General features: G+C 43.9%; 1 protein-coding gene and 1 long non-coding RNA gene across 6 annotated transcripts in view; one reads left to right on the top strand and one right to left on the bottom strand.

Annotated features, from left to right (window-relative positions):
• The window catches only part of ACSL5 (acyl-CoA synthetase long chain family member 5), a 42,353-nt gene that overhangs the window by 4,928 nt on the left and 14,042 nt on the right, over positions 1-23,383 (top strand). For all 5 annotated transcript variants that reach the window (XM_037063935.1, XM_037063936.1, XM_037063934.1 and 2 more), the window contains exons 2-7: positions 12,509-12,693; positions 16,111-16,219; positions 20,109-20,173; positions 20,289-20,390; positions 21,748-21,847; positions 22,818-22,996. In XM_037063935.1, the coding sequence (XP_036919830.1) occupies positions 12,538-12,693; positions 16,111-16,219; positions 20,109-20,173; positions 20,289-20,390; positions 21,748-21,847; positions 22,818-22,996 (711 nt within the window). In that variant the 5' untranslated portion in view covers positions 12,509-12,537. The remainder of the gene's footprint in view (positions 1-12,508; positions 12,694-16,110; positions 16,220-20,108; positions 20,174-20,288; positions 20,391-21,747; positions 21,848-22,817; positions 22,997-23,383) is intronic.
• LOC118999416 (uncharacterized) lies at positions 54-20,686 on the bottom strand. Its single transcript, XR_005069102.1, has 3 exons — positions 20,600-20,686; positions 2,678-2,683; positions 54-67 (listed from the first exon to the last, which is right to left on the bottom strand). It is a non-coding gene; the product is annotated as an uncharacterized LOC118999416 (long non-coding RNA).

Genomic DNA, 23,383 nt, shown 5'->3' with positions numbered 1-23,383 from the left:
GTTCACCCATCATTGCTCTTGTCACACTCTGCTGTAACTCCTCCAGGTCACTTTCTACCCTAGGTGACTCCAACTCTCACTCTTTCTTCCTTCTGGCACAGGGCCTGAAGGAAGAAAGGGCCTGATGTTTTCCAGGCTCTTACTTAATTCATGTTGTTTGAATAAATACATATGAGTTTTGGAAGGTCAGGCAGCCCTTGGACTGCTGGGGCCAGGCCATGGTATCCCCCCTCTTCAGGGGAACTGATAGGAGTTCTCTGGGTTTCCATGGGTCATTCTACTATAAGAGTTATGGGGGTTTTTTATAAGTTAAGAGGTTTTGAGGGTTTGTAGGAGAAAGCAGGGGTGTGGTTGCATCAGGGATGATGGGTTGGTCAGAGCTCAGAGGTGTACTGTGCCCTCTCCGACTAGAAATCCTCTGTTTGCGTAGAAATGAGGAGTTCAGATTTTTGTATAGAAAAGACAGTTATAGTATGAAGACCATGATTATCTCTTCTCATTTGGGATGTCTCACAATAGAATGTCTGGTACTGACAAGGAGTTAAAAACTCCTTATGGAGCGCGGGCCTGCGAACCAGACGATCGCGGTTCGATTCCCAGTCAGGGCACATGCCTGGGTTGCAGGCCGGTTCCTTGCGGGCTAACTCCCAACAGGGGACGCACAAAAGGCAACCATACATTGATGTTTCTCTCCCTCTCTCCTTCCCCTCTAAAAGATAAATAAATAAACAAATAAATCTTTAAAAAAAAAAAAACTCCTTATGGAAGAGGAAAAGGTGAGCTAGTCTACTGAGGACTTTCCATGTGACCCACAGTGCACCAAAAGGCCCACCCACACACTGTGCCTTTGAAGTAGAGATTATCGCCTTACGCTTTCTTGTGTGCAGTGGAAGGAAACTTAAGCTTAGTGGCGTTAAGTAACTGCTCTCAGGGCCACATGTCCAGTAAGTGGTAGTACTTGAAAAGCCAGTGGCCTTGAAAGTTTGCCCCTACAAATGAAACTATTGGCAATAAAGCTTATTTACAAATTGAATCTGGTGACTCCTACGCATTGGCCAAACCAAGTAGTACGAGGGCCAATTCTGCAGAAAGCCCATGTTGGAAAGTCTCCTTCACAAATTTTTGCATCACCTGTCTTTATCCTAGCATGGGTGACGGGGCCCTGGCACTTGGTCCAGCCTATCTTTTTATAGGCTCTCTTATTAAGCCCTCCGATATGGATTCTCCTGACCTCAGTGCTCTCATAAATCACCTGGTCAGCAACCACTTGGGAAGCCTTTGGGAGTGCAAGATATTTTCAGGGTAGGGATGCAGGACTGTGATTTGTGGGAAGCCTAATGGTAGATCAAGGTTGACTATGTCAATCTGTGACACAGTTTAATTTGTCATTCCCGTCACCAGCCTATCAATGGTAGCTCAGCAACTATCCCATGCCGCCTTCTTAGACTAAGTTATTTGACCTAATGAGGGCTTTCCTATTCACTACCATGCAGCTCAGTTGGCCAAAGCCTGGCACCCCAAGGCTCTCTGGTGTTTGTGAACTGAAATGACTCTAGTGTGGTGTCTACACCATGCCCCAGACAGTTTCATTCAGCCTTTTTGGAGGCTTTTTCTTTATTTACCTTTCAACTAAAGATGGATCCTCTACCTCCATCAGAAAAACCCCTTCACCATTTCCCTTCCCCAAATGTCCTGCTTGTCATGCTTTAGTGCCTCCAGCCATATTAGCTGTCACCCTACATCTGGGAATCCCCTTCCTCCCTTCACTGAGAGGTTCATCCAGCCTATGTGGGGACTGGTCTCTCCATGGAAAAAGTGGACACAGAGAACCAGACAACAGTTGAGAAGGATGGTTTGGTTTCAGTGACCCTGGCCCAACTCACAGCTGGGAGTTTATTAGCCAGTGGCATCATTGATAGGGTCCTCATCCTTGATTGAGTCTGGAAATGAGGCTATTAATACTAAGGCCCAGGGGATCAAGGACCACACATCCTTGACGGTCCGGAGCTCCAAACCTCTACTTTCACCTATTCGGTCAACACTAGCCTCTCTCTTCTTCAAGTTCATAAGCTTGTGGCCCATACTCTGAATCCTTCTCTAAGTATTTTTTGGTGTCCAACGGACCCATAAGTCCCCAAGGGACAGACATTATGTCTTCTAAGTGTTTGTCTCTCTGTACATGGCACATAGCCGGGCACATAGTAGGGAGCACATAGTAGGTCCAAGATCTTTGTTTGGCCTTGGTTAAAGTAAATTATAAGTTAATTTAAAGTTCAGAGAATAAATGTATCTCTTGCCACATACATACTTCTCCAGTCTGCCAGATGTTCTCAAAGCTGGGGTGTGTCCCATAGAGCTGGGGTGTCAAACTCATTTTCACCAGGGGCCACATCAGCTTCGAGGTTGCCTTTGAAAGGCTGAATGTAATTTCAACTCCTTAACAATTAAGGAGTAGTTACATTTATATAGTCCTAAAATTGTTTTGGCCCTTTGAAAGCAACCATAAGGCCAGTGTGGCCCCCGGTGAAAATGAGTTTGACATGCCTGCCACAGAGCATTCGTTTGTTGCCTGGGGAGCTGGCTCTATCCCCTACTGTGACTTCTAAGTGTGCTTTCCACACACTGCCTAGCACATAGTAGGTGCTCAAATATGCAAATGCTTGTCGAATGAGTGAACCTAGGCCTCAGCAGGTCAGGCTGCTTAGCCTCACCCTTGCTGTGACATAAAGCCCCTGGCTGAGGCATTCTGGAGGGGAGCTCGGCCGATTCTGCCCCGCTGTGAGTATAGGTGCATGTTGTATCACTGTGGGATTGAATTCTGCCACCTGTTTTCTTCAACAGATTCCCTTTCCTAAAGTCATCTTTCTCTAAATGTGTCACCTCCCTAAAGTTACTGTTCTCTGAACTCGTGCCAATGGGAAGCAAAGAGGGAAAGTAACTTGCTGGCACTTCGTGGGCTCCCGCCGAATCTCAGACACTGTGCTGGGCACAGTAGAATCTGGAAGTTCAGCAGCTTCTGCCTGGAAGCTGCTCATGGCTCAGTTGTTCACTGAGCCACAGGAAGCATCCCTGAGACCCGAACCTAAGGAAAGCTGTCTGTTCCACTTCTTACAAGCCTACTGAGCCCTGATTCCTGTAGCTTTTCCTATGCGGTTCAGCAGCAAAGATATCCCCAATGGCTATGCATTGAAACCCTAACAGTTTATTCATGGGGTGCTTGCTGGTGGGCCAGGGGAGCCTGTCCCAAGGCTACCCTCACAGTCTCTCTGCCAGCTGCCTTACAAATTGGAACTGTTGAGTGCAGCCTAGAAATTGGGCTAGGAAGATCAACACGGGGGAGCTTTGTATCGCTTTCCTGTGTTATTTCAACTCTCACAGAATCTTTCCATGGTGTGCAAATGACTATGAGGTCACCCTCAGGGGTTTTAATAGGGATCTCCTTTGGTGACGCTGTTTTTTTGTCCTGCTGTGCATGACCCTGTGGAGATGAGAAGGGCCCTGTCTTCTCTGCCTGGGACCATCCCCTGGTGTGTGAGCTGCAGAGCACACTGAGTGCCAGGCCCCCAGAGGAGGAGAGCCACCTGTGCCTGGCAACATGGCCCTGTTTCGTGGGAAAGGCTCCTGTAAGTGGGCCTGAGCACCTCGGAGCTGCTGAGTGGCTGGGAAGTTATCAGCAGACCCGTACGTTGGTCAAAAGCTTATGCCACAGCCTCTTTTCTTCAGCAACACGAGACACCTGTTTGCTCTTGGCACTGAAATTTGATCTTTGCTCTGGTTTCTTATCTGCTAAAGAAATGAATGCAAATTGCTCCCACCCCAGAGCTTCTGTGAGCCTGGCTTACTCCACAGCTGAGAAGCTCCCTACAGGACACCAGCACTGGGGAAAGGCCAATGTCAAGTGTGGCTTGGGCGGCGGGCCAGCTGCACTTTGAGAAACAATACTGAGACTGTATTCTCAAGAGTGCTTGCATGAAATGCCACCTTCCACTCCCCACTCCCCCCGGGGTGGTGGAACTTCCTAAGTCGGCTGCCAGAGTCCAAGGCGGGATGATTTGGAGTTGTTCAGTTTATGGTTTATTTTTTAAAGCCTGCCTATCTCAGATTAAGTGATAAGTGAGAGGGACTTGGAGGTGCCACTTTTCCAAATGAGAACTGCTCTAACCCCCCTGATTAAAAAAACAAAAAACAAAAAACAACCTTGCTAGACCCCCAATTCTCCCTCTCTATTTTCTTATTCTATAGTGCTGTATCTTCTAGTTATTGTTCAGGCTTGTTGCCAAACTCTCCCAATAAAATGCAACCCCACGAGGACAAGGTTTTCACTGCTGTATTCCTAGCACCTAGACTGAGGTCTGATATAAAGGCAAGCACTTAGATATCTTCAGCTGAGTGGCTGAATACTCAGAACTTTCTGGAAAATGCATTCATGGTTTTTCCTCTTCCATTGGTCTTTTCCTGGAAGGATTATACTTTCAGCAACACAAAAGCATACGCATTGTCTCAGCATTTTTTGTTTGTTTGTTTTCTTTCGACCTTCCTTCCTTATGCCCCTATCAGGGCATATGTATACACTTTATTCTTTTCCATACTGGCCACAAGTTCCCAGGTGTAGAAATGCTATGACTTATTTGGCAGCTCTCCTATCAAGGAAGGCTCTCCTGGTCTCCGGCACTATAAACACTCCTATAGATTTAATGACGAAGAACTGAGTAGCTAGTACCTGGGACTGGGCATCAGGCATGGTTCTAAGCACTCTACAGGGACAGTAACCCCTTTAGTCATGGTGACGGCCTTCTGAGACAGATTGTATTGCTATTTTACAGATTAGAAACCACACAGCGGTTAGCTCACCTGGGTCCTAAAGATGACAACGCAGTGGAGTTTCAGCCCAAATAGTCTGACTCAGAGCCCACATCCTGCGCCAGTGCCTTACACAGCCTTGTGCGACACACTTAGCTGAACTGATGTCTTCCTCATCTGCAGGGGAAGTTACTGGTGGAGTCATTAGGTCAAAAGGCACATGCCCTAAATCGTGGGAGAGGGCAGTGGGCGTATCTCTAAGGAGGCTAGACCAAATTTACAGTGCATTTTGCACTATTTTACCATGGCTAAACTAATGGGAAGGGGACAGACATTTCATTTAAATTTGCATTTTTAAAACTGTAAGTGAAGTTGAATGCGCCTAACTTTAACCTGTTCTGCTGTGAACTTCCTGGTCGGGGCCTCTGCCCTCGGTTAGCCTGGGTTGTGTTCAGCTTCTCACTGACTTCTGAACATTCCTTATTGAGAAAATGAGCCTTTTGCCTGTCTGGAGTATTTAACATTTTTCCCAATCTATTTCTGGCTTTGTCTCTGATGTCTTTCCTGAAAAGCAAATATTTTTAAAAGTTTTAACTAATCAAACTTGCCGACATTTTTATTTATAGCTTCTAGAATTTGGGTCAGTCTTGAGTTTTCCCGATACTAGAACTATAAAATAGTTTCTCTCAGTTTTTTTATTCCAATACTCTTTGACTTCCATTATTTTATGTAAAGTCTTTGATCGGAGTCATAGGAGTAAGACAGTAATCAGCACTGTGTATTCTCTCCAAATGGCCGGGCAGTTGTCTCCATACAGTTATGAAAGAGAAAAAAATATCTATCTTGATTTGAAATACAATTGCATACATAATAGTAGATCCACTTGGAGTGTTTCAAGATTATTTTGTGACATAGATCTGTCTATTCACGATGGATAGAAAACTTCCCAACCTCTACAGTAAGATAATCTGTCATGCTTACCTTTCTGCCACCTACCCGATTCCTGTTATTTTTCAAAATGTTTCTGACTCTCTTTTGTAAGTTTTGTTTTTCTGGGTGAACTTTAGTATTAACTTTTTGGTTCCTAAGAAAATCCTGTTGGTCTCTATTAGGGCTGTGTTAAATGTATAGATACATTTAGGGAGATAGGACCCCTTCACTATTTCAGGTATGTCTTTCCATTTTTCAAGCCTTCTTTTGTCCCTCAAATATAGTTTTTATTATAGATTGTGCATATTTCTTCTCATAGATACTATTTTGAATGGCATATTTTCTATTATTTTCAAGTTAGTTATTTGCATGAAATATAAGAAAGCTTTTGACTTCCTGGCTACCTCACTGAATTTAATTCATGGTTTCTAATTGCCACTTATTTCTTATAGGGTTTTAAAGCTTCCCCACTCAGGTGTTTTTGTTTTTTAATTGAGAAATATGACAACAAATTTTTATCTCAGATATAACTGAAAGTTGGCCCTTCTGACCTTTGAATCATTTTAAATAGTATGAATACATGAGATTTACTCTCCTTAGGAACCAATGCTTTCCCATAGCAGGCTTTTATCTGACTGTTTTCTCAAATTATGCTACCTTTTATTTTTTAATAATAAAACATTGCACTCAAACAGAAGAGTGAACTGGTGTAAGAAAAGCCCTTAGGTTCAGGGCTCTGAGAAAACTGGGTGAAGGGTCTTGCAATAGAATGCATAACTTATTTGCATTCATTGCATATTAAGGAAAAGGCTATCAGATCTCCAAGTACGCTCACAAAGCTCCTGGTCAGTAATGTTCTGTTCACTGTTTGCCATTATTTTGGAATTTGTCTAGAAATATTGACTATGTGGTTTACAACCTAGATGGTTATCTCCTAAATTGGGGTTGGCAGGAGTTTAGGGAAAATGACAATGGAGGCTGAGTTAGCAACTTAATGTCCCTCCAATGAACCAAAACTTTCATACCCAACCTCCTAAGGAACACGCAGGCCCTCTTTGGAGTCTTTATGAGTGGTGAAAACTTGTGACATAGTCTCTAGGAGAGAGTAAGTAACTCAGGATGGAAGAATGTGTTAACAAACTGGGTGTGAGAACTTGGGGACTCTGGTTTCCCAATAATGAGCTTTCTGTCACCACAGAATAAGCCCATACATGCAAGAGGACAGAGAAACCAATCAAATCCAAATGAGTGTGCCATTTTCCAGGAGGCATTAAAAATGTATTTTAAATGTATTTTACAGATTAGAAACCACAGAGCAGTTTCTAATTACATTTTACAGCTTATTATTGCATAGAAACTAATTAAATAATTAGTTCTTCAGTCTTCAAAGAAAAGATCATTTCCTGTATCGTGCTTTGGGTTTCAGAAACCCAGGGTAACAGAATTATTCATTTCTAGACTGAACTTTCTGCCCACTTACTGCGGTAGATGACTTACTTTGATCTGGCTTATCCTGAGTGCTTCTACTGAGCCTGGGGGAGCTGACTGATCCTGAGTGGTTCTACTGAGCCTGGGGGAGCTGACTGATCCTGAGTGCTTCTACTGAGCCTGGGGGAGCTGACTGATCCTGAGTGGTTCTGCTGAGCCTGGGGGAGCTGACTGATCCTGAGTGGTTCTTGAACCTTTAGGTTCTTGATAGGTGTTACAAATACATTCTTTTCACCCCCCCACCATCCCTATCCCTTGGTGACGCAGGAGTAGCCAATTCAAGATTGGCCAGAATGCCTTTCGATGGTCTGGGTTTGGGGAACTTGGGGGTGGGGTAGTTTTACTAAGGGTTAACTAAGAGTATTAGAACAGACAGTTCTGAACCAGAACACTGGTTGTTTATTCAGCAACCATTCATCCAAAGTTTACTGTGTGCCAGGCACAGGGCAGGGATTGGAGGCACAGTAGTGAACAAAGCAGTAATTCGTGTTCCAATTAGAATATCAGTGCAGTAGGGACAATGGGTGATAAGAGGCCCGGACTATTGCAGAGAGGGAACAGTGTCACGGCAAAGGGAAAGCAAGGTCAATGGTAGTGACTGGGGTAAAAAGGGAATATTAGATAGGGTGATCAGAGCGAGTCTCTGAGGAAGGAGCGTTTGAGTTGAGACCAGACCTATAAGCCATTACAACTGTTGCAGGTCTGGGGAACAGTGCTCCGGGCAAAGAGAAGAACAAATACAGAGGATCTAAGGTAGACATGGACTTACCTTTGACCAAAACTTGAGTATTAATTAGGGTAGGAGGGGCCATTTAGGGTTTTTACCCAAAGAAAATTAGACTTAATGAAGAAATACTATTCCAAACCCACAAAGAAGCAAAACCCAAAGATGAATATGGGGTGGTCATAACCTGGAAACCAAGGCCGGTCCTTGGAGCTCACTAGCAGGCGTGAAGACAGAAGATGGCTTGCCGCTACCTTCAGAGTGAAACGGACTAGGTGCCAGAAGATGAGCGAACATGGCCATGGCCATCCATACTGCAGAACACGGGAGAGCCCTGGAGTGAATCAAGAGCAGTGGCTGAGGACCAATGGGCATCCCAGGGAGGGACAGAGGCATGTCACTATGACACCAGGAAATGGAGGAAGCTTCCCACTCGGGGCCATCCTGATGTGCACGGTGGCTCTTGCGGCCATGTCTAGGTAGCCAAAAGAGGAGCTGCCTGATGCAGCATCATGCAACTCTCTTTTTTTTTTTTTTTTTTTTTTTTTTGTGCCACGGCACTTCTCCTTCCCCTGCACTTTCCCAGTGAGTAGTGACATAAAGGGAAGAGGAAGTGCCATCACACCTACAGTTTGCAGCAGTTTCCATGAAGTGACTAAAACAAAATTGTAACTTGAGCGACACCTGACACATGAGGGAGTGATGATGGCTTTTCCCCCTCGTTTATTTGAGTGCATATGTAACTAGGGTTAGAATGCTTCCCAGAGCTTCCCAGCCCAGGGATGGTGAGAGCTGACTGGAAGGTCTTCCCTTCTCTGAGACCCTCAGTTTCTCCCATTTGCAGTGGGAGTTACAGGCTATGGGCACAAATCCCCTCCAGCAGTAGGTAACATTGTAAAGCATTTAATGTGTGTGTGCAAAAAAAATGTGTGTGTGCAAAAACAAATCTATTGATATAGTGAAAAGATAGCAGAGTGGGAGAAAATATTGTGAATCTTTTTTTTTTCTAAGTGTCTAGTATCCAGGATATATAAAGATCTCTTACAACTGAACAACAAAAAGACAAGCAACCCAATTTAAAAATGGGCAAAGGACTGGACTAGACATTTCTTTACAAAGAAATGCAAGTGACCAACAAGTACGTAAAATGATTGGATTTCTTCAGCCATAAGAAGGGATGAAGAACTGATATATAACATCAGTACATTTTGAAAATGTTATGCTGAGTGAAAGAAGTCACACAGAAAATGCCACACATTATGTGATTCCATTTATATGAAATATTCAGAATTAGTGAGTCAATAGAAACAGAAAGTAAACGAGGTTTCCAGAGTCTGGAGGAAACAGAGAATAGTGATTGCCTAACGGGTACAGGATTTCATTTTTGAGGGTGATGAAAATGTTTTGGAACTAAGTAGGGGTAATGCTTGCACAACATTGTGAATGAACTAAATATTCCTAAATTGTTCATTTAAAAATGATTAATCCTGCGTCACTCGAATTTTACCTTAGTTTTTAGGCAAGTGGGGAGGCAGGGAGGGACCATCTGAAACTTTGTGCGTATCCTATTTGAATTGGTCAGTAATAGAAAAGTAAGGTAAGCTATTGCAGTTGACAAATAGGTCTATTCTCGCATGTCTTCTTCAATCCAGGGCAGGCAAGGTGCTTTCATTCTTGTGAAACTGTTCTTGACATTGATAAATATCTCCCTTCTTTGTAAGGAAGTGATCGGTCTCATTCCATTTGTGGTCAGTACAGCTGGAGTATAATTAAAAGAAGGATTCATTGACAGACCATGGTCGACGTTAAACCAGATGTTTTTTCGTTAATCCTAAACCAGACACTGACTGTTTGAGCCAATAGTTCAAATTGAGGTTCATAAAAATCCAGTGTTCCAGGTTTTCTAGGGAGAAAAAAAATCTGACCAATTGGTGACCCCAGCCCACATCACTGCATGGTAACAATCAGTCAAGGCTATGAGCAGGTGCTGCCTCTCCCTCCCTCCCTCCCTCCCTACCCACCCCCCCTCTGTCTCTCTCCCCACCACCCTCCCTCCCTCCCTACCTACCCCCCCCCCTCTCTGTCTCTCTCCCCACCACCCTCCCTCCCTTGGTATTACCTGCCAGCCTGTTTTCCCTCCCTTTCCCCCTCACCCCATACTGCCACAACTGAACATACATTTCACCTTTAGACCCTCTTTTGAAGCTGCTGTTTGCAAAGTCTCCCGTAAATCTGCCATCTGTACAAAGAGGGCAAAGTCCACAATGCAACAGTGTGCTCCCATAGCTGAGAGAAGGGAGGTTCAGTAAGAATCTCTTAATTTGACGATGGTGTTGGGGCAGAGAGGAGAATCTTAGAGTGTCAGATACTACCAGACAGGTGGCAGCCTCCCAGGCTGAGGGGAGAGGCCGAACGCAGGTGGGACGGGTGAGCACAAAGCCGGCCTTTCCTCCCTTTGGCACTGCTGCGCTCTGTCGATTTCACAACCTTCCCTGCTCCGAGGAGGTTGGGGTGACTGGCCTCAGACACATGTTCTGGATGGCTGACTCCTGAACAGGTTCTGCCTCCTGGAGCATTACTTCACTTTACAAGTCCAGGTAAGGCTGGATTCAAAAACCCCTGCTCTCAGAATCCTGGCAGGTAGTCACAATTGCAGCTATTGTTACATAAGCTGGCCAGCTCCTTTGGGGACCTGCTTTACCTTCTTCTTCTTCCCCTAAAGACAATGTGGAAAAAACCAAGGAGGGGGAGGCAGTCATCACAGTACCTGGAAATTCCGTTTTCCTCCGTAAAATGGAGAGAGACTGCTCCAAATTCAGGGGATAGCCAATCAGAGGGCAGAGAAATGATGAGCGATTCAGGGTTTGTTGAGGTTGCTCTTGCTCCCACACAAAATCCCTAAGTTTTATGGCCCTGGTTTTCATGGAGCCATATAACTGTGTTTCCTCATGGGAAAAACGTTCTAGATGCCAGCTAATGGCGGCTGCCCCACAATTTCAAGGGTGACCATGATCTTGACCCAATAAAACTTTCTATTGGGCTTGCTTTGCCCTTTTGATTTTGAATGCTAGAGTTTGGCTTCTTCTCTGAGATATTTTTCCATTGGGCACTGCAGTAAATGTTGAAGAATACAAATTATGAACTTCCATTGCTGTCAGCTGGGAGGTGCCAGACCAATTCAGTCTCCTTGAACTTGGTGGCTAGTCCTTGTAAGAAAATACTGAGTTGTGGGTTTTATAGATCATAATGGGGAAGCAGAGATGGAAACGGTAAGTGAACTTGCACAAGTCACTTCACCCCCAGGAGCTTCTGTTCTTACCTGTACGATGCTACTTCATGACATTTGTGGGATTAAATTAGGTAATTCATGCAAACAACTCATGCTGGATTCGGTCCAAAGTCTGTGGTCCAATTCTTCAAAAGATTCAACTCAAAATGTCAGAGTGTGGAGCGAGGAAGATTTATTGATGAGATTGTGCCAACTGAGAAGATGGGAAACCTAGCGGTTCTCCAAATCCATCTTAAGAAAGTACAGAGTTCAGGCTTCTTTTATGTCAAAGGAAGGAAAAATGGGAGGGGCTGTTTTTGTAAATCTCAGGGCATATAAGCAGAATTCCTCTAATAATTACCATGTCTGTATGCAAGGCAAAGCAAGAGCTATTAGTCTGAAGGTACGGGAGCAAGGAAGGCTTGAACAAGTCCAAGAGACAGAGCATTCGATTCTGTTACAAGCCCAGGACTTGGCGTATACAGTCAGCGCTCAAGAAAAGCTATGTTGGAAGAAGCCTTTGCTGCTGCTGTTTCTTGGGGTCACTTCCTGGCTGAAATCATCCCTATGTATCTGTACCATGTTTAGACTCATTCCCCAGCACTCTTTCTGCAGACCTGATTCAAGTTGCCTCCAGTTAAAATGCTTCCTCCAGATTCCCTGGAGGAGAGGACGTTGGCTATGGCAAGTTGTGATGCTGTTGATCTCTGAGCCCTTCCCGATGCTTTAAAAAGAGAAAGCAATGAAGCGAGTCATATCCAGCCCACAGGAAATGTCCTTCATGCAGAACACTTGATTTCTAAAATCTGTGATGCCACCTCTTATGGAGGCTCTCTTTTCTGTTTTATTTGTGCCCCAGAAATTCAGCCAGAAGAGTTCTTCCTGACCCTCCATCTGCCTGAGCAGGGGGAAGATCTCTGGGGCACCCTCCTTTGACTACCTGCTTAGGGTGGGCCCAAAAGGGCTTCTTCTGGGCTTTGTGGACCAGGAAAAAAAGGACAGTCATTTCTCAAAATTGTCTGGGAAATGATTAACTTGTTTCCTTTGATCCTTCCCACCTTGCGGAAGCACATCAAGTAGCAGTAGTGGGTAGAACACATTCTATTCTTTTCAGCTTTGCTAAAGTAAACAGTCGGAGAAATTCTGCTACTAGAGAGGTCGACGCTGGCTATTTGGAGGTTTAGAAGTTGTGTATGTGTGTTTGTGTGTGTCCCCTTCCGTGAACCTAGAACTATTGAGTAAAAAGACACAGCCATTTCCACTAACTTTTTGTTTCCTTCTCTCCCTCTTTTTTTAAGGCCTGAATTTCCTGCTGCTATTCACAAAGATGCTTTTCATCTTTAACTTCTTGTTTTCCCCACTTCCAACCCCGGCACTGATCTGCCTCCTGACCTTCGGAGCTGCCATCTTCCTGTGGCTGATCAACAGACCTTCCCCCACCTTGCCTCCTGTTGATCTGGACCACCAGTCCGTGGGAATCGAGGTAACTCACCAATCACCTTTATAAGTTGGTCAACATTGATCCAAAACAGACTGTACGTAATTCAAGACTTTGGGATAACTCATGAAGGGGTTGGGGTGTAACGTGGAAAGTGAGCCTTTTAGGTTAGTCGTCAACAGAAAGTCTACAAATTTAAACTTCCAGTAATGACACATTTTCCTCCATAATAAAAATGAAACCACAAATAGGTCTCACGATGCCAGCAATCTAGATCAGGGAAGTCAAACTATAGCCTTCAGGAAAAAACCCACCTTTTTTTGATGGGACCAGCAAGCCAAGAATGGTTTTTGCATTTTTCAAGGGGTATGTAAAAACATAAAATAAAAATTTTAAAGAGGGGTAGGTTATCTATGTTCCACAAAGCCTATTTACTCTCTCTCCCTTTACAGAAAAAGTTTCCCAACCTAAGATCTGGATCATTGATTTTTAATCAGTGTGCCACAAGAATTTTTTTTTTCTTTTTACGTGTAATACCTGACTATTTAGTTGGGGCACCGACTTATTTTCCTTTAAATTGTCAAATTAGAAAATGACAATAGCCAACATCGCCATAGCTGTCTGGTGTGAATAACACATTTTTTGGTGTGCTACAGAATTGCAGTAGTTTCCGTGTTCCATGAGATGAAAAAGGTTGGAAACCGCTGGTCTAGATGATAGTCAGAACTTTGGGGACAGGAGGATATTTTTATTGGGAAAGCCAGTGTCTGAAAATGATAAATTATTGAGTTAAATTCCAGCTTTGACTTACTATTCATTCTTTTCTTAAAGATTTTATTTACTCATTTTTAGATAGGAAGGGAAGGAGAGAGGGAGAGAAATATCAATGTATGGTTGCCTTTTGTGTGTCCCCTGCTGGGAAGTGGCCCGCAACCCAGGCATGTGCCCTGACTGGGAATCGAACTGCAATCCCTTGGTTCACAGGCTCATGTTCAATCCACTGAGCTACACCAGCCAGGGGCCTATTCATTCTTAAAACAGTCAGAATTTCACCTTTTCCCATCTATTCCCCAAACTCTCAGCAAATCACCCAGCTTCTGATATCTCTGAGCAAAGGGGAAGTTTCAAGAATGTTCTCCTGGTCATTTTTCATCTTCAACCCTTTTCAGAGGGGGAAAAAAGTATTCCTGTTCCTTTGTAAATCTAAGCACCTTCTGATCTTTTATTCAACGTCTCTCATCTACTTGGGACTCTTATTCTGAGTTAACTGCGCTGTTCACCACCTGTTCTGTTATTCTGGTGTGTTTCTATCTCTTTCACTGCGTTGTCCTGTCCTGCTGATCCTGCTGCTTCAGGCCACCATCTTGTTTCACTCCTTCCTTTTCCCACCAGAGTTTAGTAAGGGTAGGCTATTTGTTGGTGTCCTTCTTTGAATTTGAACCCCCTGAGGTCAGACCTTCACTACTCCCATCTCCTCAAATTTCTGTGGGTCACTCATAATCTAACTCCCAAATTTAATGATTTATTCTTCAGCCTTCCTCTCAATTGACTAGAGACTTCTTTCTTAAAACTTTCCTTTTGCCTTTCATAATTTCTTCCTAATTCCAAGACAGCCCCTCTCTGTCACTTAGGTTGTTCCCTCTCTTCATCCTTGAGTTTCTGCCTCACCATCTCTTGATTTCTCTAAAGCAGGAGTTGGCAAACATCTTTCATAAAGGCCAGACAGTTCGGGCTGTGCAGGCCACGTGGGCTCTGTTGCCAGCTACCCAGCTCTGCTCTTGTAGGGTGAAGGCACCAGGCAACATACAAATGAACAAGCATGGCTGTGCTCCAGTAAAATTTGTAAAGGCAGGTTCAGACCAGATGTGAGCCAATCTCTGCTTTAATTCCTCACAGCTGAGAAAACCCTTCTTCTCCTATGACTTGAAATGTACCTAAAAGGCTATGACAACCAAACATGACCTTCTAGTTCTGACCTCTCCCCTGAGTTCCAGTCCTCAGTGAGGCTCAAGTAACTCAAGGTCAACAAGTCTCTCTCTCTCCTTTTTAAAAATTTTTATTCATTTATTGTTAGAAAGAGGAGAAGGGAGGGAGGAAGAGAGGGAAGGAAACATTAATGTGTGGTTACCTCTCGTGTGGCCCCCCGCTAGGGACCTGGCCCACAACCCAGGCATGAGCCCTAACTGGGAACTGAACCAGTGACTCTTGAGTTCACAGCCCATGCACAATCCACTGAGCTACACCAGCCAGGGCAACAACAAGTCTCTTTATTGTTTGTCTTCTCTCTTCATACACACACGTGCATGCACATGCACATATAAGTGAGCACCACACCCTTTCCCATTTCACTTCCTGCTCTATCTCAGTAAAATTCACCTCTTTTTAGCCAGTTGCCTAAAGCTGACTCGAAATCACTTTTTATTGTTCCATCTTCCTCAGCCCACCTATGAAAATAGACCCTACCTTCCTTTGCTAAACAAGACACTTTATTTTTGACATCTTAACTTAATGCAACATCTCATGGGAATCTTCCCCGGTGCTCTAGACAAGTCAGATCTCTTGTTAGAGTTTCACGTGTTACCTTGTACTTTAATAGCCTCCTTTGCATGCATATTTAATTGATGCCTATTTCTTTCTAGACTAATTTTCATGAGGGTTGGACTATTGGAGCTCCAATATCCACATGAGGCCCTGACCCTGTAGTTCCAGCAGATGTTCTAGACATGTTCGTAGCCACTGCCTCTTCCTCAAACACCCTGTTCTTTAGCTGCCCACCAGTCTGCAGTGTGTTTTCTGGCTTCCGTTTATTCAGGCTGTTCCTTCACCTTGAACTACACTTTCTCTCTCGGGTACCAATTCAACCCTCTTTGGTCAATGCTTACTTATCTTTAAAGCCTCTATTGAAATATCATTTTTTTCCTTATAGCCTTTCTATTCAATGCAGAATTGGTTGCTTCACCAATCTCCCAAAACATATATTTTATTTCAGCGCATACACCACTGTATTACATTTGCACGTTTTCCCCTTCTTACCCCACCCTCATTCCAAAACTTTCACTAACGAGGGCCTCATAGCCAGTGATTTTGTCTTAACTTACTTTTCATCTACGGTATTTCAACAGTGTCTAGAATATAGCGTGCATTTCATAGATGTTTGAACTTGATATGAATGTTAAAGGATAAAAACGGTAACATTATCTCTCATGTGTGGTGTGTGTGTGTGTGTGTGTTCCCAGAGGGCTGGGGGAAGGCTGCCAAAAACCTAACTGTGACCATCTCTGGGTTCCTATGATGTAAAGATACTTCCGTTTTGAGATTTAAAAAATGGATTGAACAGGATAGGAGGGGTCATTCCTGTGACCTCGATGGTCAGCGTTTACATTCTCTTCAGTGCAATTCAAAAGGGTCTGGAAAGGGTGGGGCAAGACTTGGGCTTGGCCTAAACTTGGCCTTGTGTCTTAGGGAGGAGCACGGAGGAATGCTTACCAGAAGAACAATGACCTGCTAAGTTACTACTTCTCAGATGCCAAGACAATGTATGAAGTTTTCAAAAGAGGACTTGCTGTGTCTGGTAAGCCTGGCAGTCTCGCCTTGCCTGTAAAAAGACCCATCAGGGGTGTTGTTCTATACCTCTGCTTTCTGGGCTCCCTTCTGAAAACCCACTGGTGTCTAGGTAGAATTCCAACATACCAAGTGGAGGTGACCTGAGCGGTGTTGGAATGGATGCAGGAATCAGAAAATCACAGTATCAGGAAACGATGCCAGATAGCCTTGGACTTGAAACCCAGTCCTTCCATTTCCAGCTGTGGGATCTTGTGCAAACTACTTTACCTCCCTGAAATCTGTCCCTCGCTTACCACAGAGCAGCTATCTCTTTCCTGCTTTTTTTCCTTTTTCCTGTCACTTAATTTGGAAGTTTCCATATTTACCTCTCAATTCCTAGTAACCGTCTTTCTGAATGCTTCCTTTTGGCAGGACCTGAAGTCCTCTCAGAAATTTGGCTAAAGCCTCTATGTCAAATTAGTTTCTCTTTTACTTTTTTAATTTATAACTTGGTCTCATTTTGGCTTTTCAGCCAGGTAGGCTTGTTCCTTAGCCTCCTATCACAACCTCCGTGGCTTCTGTGGCTGAGACTACTGTTCACTGTTAATGCAAGATTTTCCCTGCCAAGTCGTTGTTAAATAGTCAACAATGATGTGTAGGAAAGTATTTTGATCCACCCACTAGTTCCTTTGTGCATCGCATTTGTTTAGGAACATGCTTTTTATGAATGCAGTCCCCCAGATGCAGAATCTGAACCAGAATTAGCATGTAGGCCTCCTGACTTCTTACCTTGTCTGACCCCAAAACCATACTACTGGCCCAGGTGGCTACACTTAGTATCACAGAAGACAGTTAGCTTTCGGACTTTCTTTGAAATGGCACCATGTGTACTGTGGTAGGTTCACTTGGAACATAATCAAGCCTCAGTGTGTACATCTTTTATCATGGAACACAATACTAGGTATGCTAGTTTCCTTCCAAAAGCTATTGGCTTATAGCTCTTCCTGCATCTTTTTTTTCTTCGAGGTGACATTGTGTCCAGGCATACGTTTGTGTATGTTACTCCTTCCTTATTCCTCCCTTCCTTCTGCCTTTAACTATGACTACGATAATACCTAGTAGCGCCTAACTCCTGTCGGGCGCTAACTATGCAATAGGTATTGCTCATATACCATCTACTAATCTCCCCTAAACCTCAGGAACTAATTACTATCATTTTTTTAAAGATTGCATTTATTTCTTTTTAGAGAGAGGGAAAGGGAGGGAGAAAAAGGCGGAGAGACATCCATGCGTGGTTGCCTCTTATGCACCCCCTACTGGGGACCTGGCCTGCAACCCAGGTGTGTGCCCTGACTAATGGGTACCATTTTTTAAAATGAGAAAATAGAGACTCTGAGGTTCAGGAACATTGTGAAGGTCACAGAACTAGAAAGCGTTGCATAAGATACTTCATGTAGATAGGTTTTTTTTCCAATACTAAATTAAAACTAAACAAATAAAGTTAAATTCACTTCTCATGTCAGCAGACATGGAAAATCTGGCCTTGCTATTTCCAAAGAGAAATGACCCATCTGATCCTCGCTGGGGTTGGGACCATTCACCCCAACATACACTTTTAACCCCTACCCAGGAGATGGTCTGGATTGCGAGTCGCCTGTGGATAATGTTGAAAATGTAGATTCTCTGGCTCCCCTTGTTAAAATGAATCAAAATTTCAGATAAGACCTAAGAATCCGAATGTTTAACAGCGTGGTTGGGAGGAGGGATTCTCATGCCGTAGTTTCAACTCTACTTAACCTAGGGCAGCAATTTTGCCAAGTTGATCTGAATTGAGTAAGGTAATCAAAGGTGTGGCTCTTGCCTGATTGGGACTTTGGCTAATCAGGCACAGATTTGAATGAGACCCGAGTCAGTGTCCCTTTGGGCCAATTATGGGACTTGTTCCTTGGCCCTGGGCCTCTGCTAGAATTTTCACCTATAGAGAGGTGATAAGGAGATGCAGTGTGGTTTTCTCCATATTCGTCAGCTCTGCTACTTACTGGGTGAGCTTGGAGAAGCTAAGCTGTTCCAGTCCTTTCTGTGTCTCAGTACCATGGGGATAACAATAGTTCCTATGGCCAAATGAGTCAACGTGCCTCACATGGAATAAGCATTCTGCAATTGGTAGCTATTGCTAGTAATTAATGTTAGTGCAAGCTCATTGGTGAAGCATCGAGGCACACACTGTAGGCTGGAGTGGGGGGCTGAGAGCACCTAGTAGCCAGGGCTTGCCTGGCTTCATGCAGAATTAGAGTCTGAGACTTTACTTCTTAAACTTTTATGCAGCTGTTTCAGCAGGAAGAGAAAGTACTAGTGTTTCCTGCAGACAGTCTCTTCATTTATTTTTTTGATATCTTTTAAATCAGAGCAGCTATTTCTTTCCTGTTTCCTTTTTCCTCTGTCACTGAGTCTGAAAGTTCACATATTTACCTCTGAATTCCTGGTAACCCTGTCTCTGAATGCTTCCTTTTGGCAGGACCTGAAGTCCTCCCAGAAATTCGGCTAGAGCCTCTATGTCAGATTCCCTTCCCTTCTACCGTTGTCTTTATAACACAGTCTCACGTTGACTTCTCAGTCGGTCAGGCTTGTTCCTTAGCCTCCTATCACAACCTCATGGCTTCTGTGGCTGAGACTACTGTTTAGTAAGTTCCTTACACTTATTTTTAATTTTAATAAGACTGAGTAGTTTAGATGTTCAGAGGTTTAATTCTTTCACTGTCAAATATAAGGCACAATTATAAAAATACTGAAGGGAAATATATGCAGTGTGGAGCTGCATGTATGTGCATGTGTGTGTCCTTCTCGTTCCAATGGGCCTTGGGTATTTCAGGAGACACTCCGAAACACAGGCGGCGTACCTGAACAGATGACAGTAAATGAAACTTCACCAACAAGAGAAAGGTCCCATTTTACTAGCTGCTAAAGAAACTTTGACTAGACCATAGAGCATGTTTAAAAAGATGCTATTTAGTGTCTATGACTTGACATGCTCTTGGTGGGAGAAAAGCAAATAGTTACAGTGGGGTCTTATTAAGCCCCATTGTAGTGCTTAATAGTAGTGCTTACAAGGTGGCACTAGGTGTCAAACCTGTGCCGTGCCAACCACCCCCCACCTCCCAGCTCAGTAGTCTTTCATTTGAGGGACACTATTCCAAGAAAATGTTCTAAATTTGAAAATATTTGCCATAGCATTATTTAAGGTGTCAAACTTGGAAATACTCTAAATATCCACAATGAGAGTTAAGTCAACTACAGGAAAACCCTTCCTCTGTAGGTCATCATAAGGCCACAGAAATCTCTACAGAGAATAAAGAATAACATGGGGATGTTTATACCAGACAAGGAAAGGAAGCAGGACAAATTGAAATATATGCCATAACCCTATAGAACTATGCAAAGGAACAATGAAAAGTATATCAGTGTAAACAGTGGTATTTATGTGACAAGATGATTGACAACTCACATTTTGATTTTTTTCTATATTTCTATGAGCATGCTTTTTTATTATAGGGATGCTCAATCCAAGATTATCCAATTCAGGCTGTCTACTTGTGGGCTTCCACTTCTTCACATTATTAGGGCTAGTCCCCTATTCATGGCTTTCTCTGAATGCCTGTTACCATGGAGGTCACATATTCCAACACTGAGCCAGCCCTGTTCTGTAGAATTTCCCAAAGCTTCCCTGTATAGTTTGTAAGACTTTCTCTGTCTTTGAGAACTGAGTACTTCCTGCCTTTGAATTTCCTTGGCACACAAGAGAAGCTCACATTCTAACTAGACTTATCTCTTGTGTCTTGTCTCTTCCTAATTCCCCTTTACCTTATCTGGCCACAGAATTTGCAAATGGAGCTGATTGTCTTTTAATGTTATGTTTATAGACAATGGGCCTTGCTTGGGATACAGAAAACCAAAGCAACCTTACAGATGGATGTCCTACAAACAGGTAAGTCAGGCCTGTGTTTGGGAAAACTCTTTGCTGATGTGATATCCTGAGCTAATTCAGTCCCTTTGGGTCTTGACTACTGTTTTTGCCTCTCTCCTTTCTCCTTTTTTTGTAGGTGTCTGATCGAGCAGAGTACCTGGGCTCCTGTCTTTTGCATAAAGGACATAGGCCATCACAAGACTGTTTTGTTGGCGTCTTTGCTCAGAATAGGCCAGAGGTAATCATATTGAAGCTAACTCAAGCCAATGAGTCAGGGCTAAGTCTAAACACTTTAAACCCACCCCTAATCCATCACTCGGACACTTGATGACTTACCAAAACTATTTAAAGATCTCATATTCTTTAAATATTCTTCCCCTTGAGTGAATGACAACTCAGGGCCTCCTTAATTCCTGGTCGAATGTATAGTGCTCTACTCTAGATGACTAGACTTCTCTTATTTTTCAGCGCATTAAGAATCATTTTAAGACAGTCCATTTGTTGCATGAGGAAAACAAAGAAGCTGAAAGGGACTGGCCAATAAGAGGATGTTCTAGAAAAGGATGCACTCATATCAGAGTTGGAACTTGCGTGTTGTGCCTGAAGTAAAATAAACCAAGGCATCCATTGCTACTGAGACCACTGAAAGCAGATGTTAGACATTAAGATGATTGGAATGAATTTGTGACACCCAGCATCATTGAGGAGACATATCTTCAACTCTAGTTTAGGAAATTAGGACCAAACCTAGTGAATTAGTCTGCTAGGGGTGCCATAGTAAAATATCAGAAACTGGTGGGTTAAACAAAGGAAATATATTTTCTCATAGTTCTGGAGGCCGGAAGTCCAAGGTCAAGGTTTCAGCCAGTTTGGTTTCTCCTGGGGACTTTCTTTTTTCCTTGATGTTGGCTGCCTTCTCACCATGTCCTCACATGATCTTTTTTCTGTCATCCTGGTGTCTCTTCTTCTTCTGAGGACATAAGTCATGTTAGATCAGGACCCACCACCTTATGAGCTCATTTAACCTTGATTACCTCTTTAAGGCCCCATGTTCAAAATTCATGGCACTGAATTCATGGCACTGAGTGGCTACGGCTGCAATTCCACCTGTAATGCCTAGACTTCTTTTCTGTCACTCTTCATGTTTCCTGATGAGTGTACACTGACGTCGCGCTCGCCCGCCTTTGTTCCTTCCCGGGATGCCTCTGCTGGCTCCCCCGCCACAGCCCACTCCCACGGGTCTTTCACAGCCCTGCCCCGTTTCTGTCACTTTCCCCAGGGCAGCCCCAGACAGGCTGTGCTCCGTCCCTGAAGGTGACCGCTGCCGCCTTAAAACTCCCTCCTGCTCTCCGTATCTCTGACAGATGGAATGCGTCACACTCCACGTTTGTACCCTGCTCTACCTTTGTGTTCTAGTTGTCTGTGCCTATCTTATCTCCTTTATTTAACCGTACTTTGTTGCATTAGCTGAGCCCCTAATGCCCCACAGTGATTTTCTAATGCAAAGTAGCCACAGAGGAATTCGTTGGCTAAATGACTAATTTTTTCCTCTTCAAAGTGTGCCCTAGTCCTAATGTGAACTTCTCTCCATACAGTGGATCATCTCCGAATTAGCTTGTTACACATACTCCATGGTGACCGTCCCCCTGTATGACACCTTGGGAGCAGAAGCCGTCATACACATTATCAATAAGGGTAAAAATTTGCTATTACATTACAACTCAGTTCTTTCTTCATGCTGAGTAATTCCTCAATGTCTGCTTTTGTGAGCGGACTTGGCATGCTGTGACCTGAAAATGCTCACGTCTTTGCTGTCCTGAAATACCTGCAATATACTATACTTCACAGGGAAGTTACAGAAAGTCCACTCGGCAGGGCTATGCACAGATAGGAGAGTCAATGGAATACATTCAGGTGACAAAGTATGACAACGGAGGTTACAGGATGAGGCTATTTACTTTGGCCACACTGGAGAGAAGTCCAGACTGGGTGACTGAATGGCTGTGAAACTTACCGTCTAAATTCCTACTCTTGTAAATCTAAGTCGGTACAGTTAACCAATGTGTACCAATGTTTATGGTGAGTCTGTAAAAACATTGCCATTGTCAACCAAGTACAAGTTCAATGGGCAAGTAACGCCCTTCCACATATCCAAGATGTTCTTTTCTTTCACAGAAATAGACTAAATGAGTAGGTCCATTCGAATGATAGACACAATCAGGTGTTTTCTATTTGTGTAAACAAGTATCAAAGCAAATGCTAACATTTAGAATCACAAAATGCTTGTCAGCTAAAATTCAGTGTGCCCCTCCTTTCCCTTCTACCCCTTACTCGCCTCCCCCAAGTAAAACCCAATGGCAGGACCACGCCTAAGCGATCCCATCACGAGTGGCCTGTGTCCTTAAGCAGAAGGAAGTGTCTGGCTTCTCTAGAGGTGAAGCTGTGTTGACAGGGCACAAGGAACCCCTGCTTCTGCTTCAGTTAAGCCCCTTTAATGCCAATGAAGTGTTTCAGGCTTTACGCATTACAAGTCTCATTTGCAGTCATAACTAATAGCCTTGGGGGACACACTAGCTTTGAAATTTTCAAATCCCTTCCTCCTTATACGACCGTGAGGCACGTAGCAGAGCAGGAAGGTGACCTCTGGTTCTGCTTCTGCTTTCAGCTGATATTGCCACCGTGATCTGTGATACACCCGAAAAGGCATCCATCCTGCTGGAGAATGTGGAGAAGAGCCTCACTCCAAGCCTGAAATTGATCATCCTCATGGACCCCCTTAAGGAGGACCTGAAAGAAAGAGGGGAGAAGAGTGGAGTGGAGGTCTTGTCCTTCTCTGATGCTGAGGTAATGGCCTGAAACTCAGCCCGCAGCTCCAAGGCTGTCCTGTCACCATGGGCGCCTGGCCCAGCATCTGCGTAAGAACATGCGGGCTGTTGTCCTCCAGGGGCAGCAGGACAGGAGTACATTAGACTCATGCTGTGGAGCTTCGAGAATAATTTCCCCAAGACAGTCGGGAAACCACACCAGGGGAGGAGTAAGGTCTGTGGTGAGTGAGCACAGACTTCTAAGTAGGGAATGGATAGGGGCAGTGGTTCGTGGCAGTTAAGGATGTGATCCCGGAGCTAGGCACTACCAGTTACGTGCCCTTGGGCAAGTTAATCCGTCTCTCATTTTCCCTTTCTGCGAAATGAGCACAAAATTGTCCCTCCCTCGCAGGGTATTTAAAGAGTT

This window comes from Sturnira hondurensis, unplaced genomic scaffold (genome assembly GCF_014824575.4).
Source record: "Sturnira hondurensis isolate 20B ecotype Veracruz unplaced genomic scaffold, ASM1482457v3 Scaffold0014854, whole genome shotgun sequence".
NCBI lineage: Eukaryota > Metazoa > Chordata > Mammalia > Chiroptera > Phyllostomidae > Sturnira > Sturnira hondurensis.
This window is presented reverse-complemented; position numbering and strand designations above follow the sequence as displayed.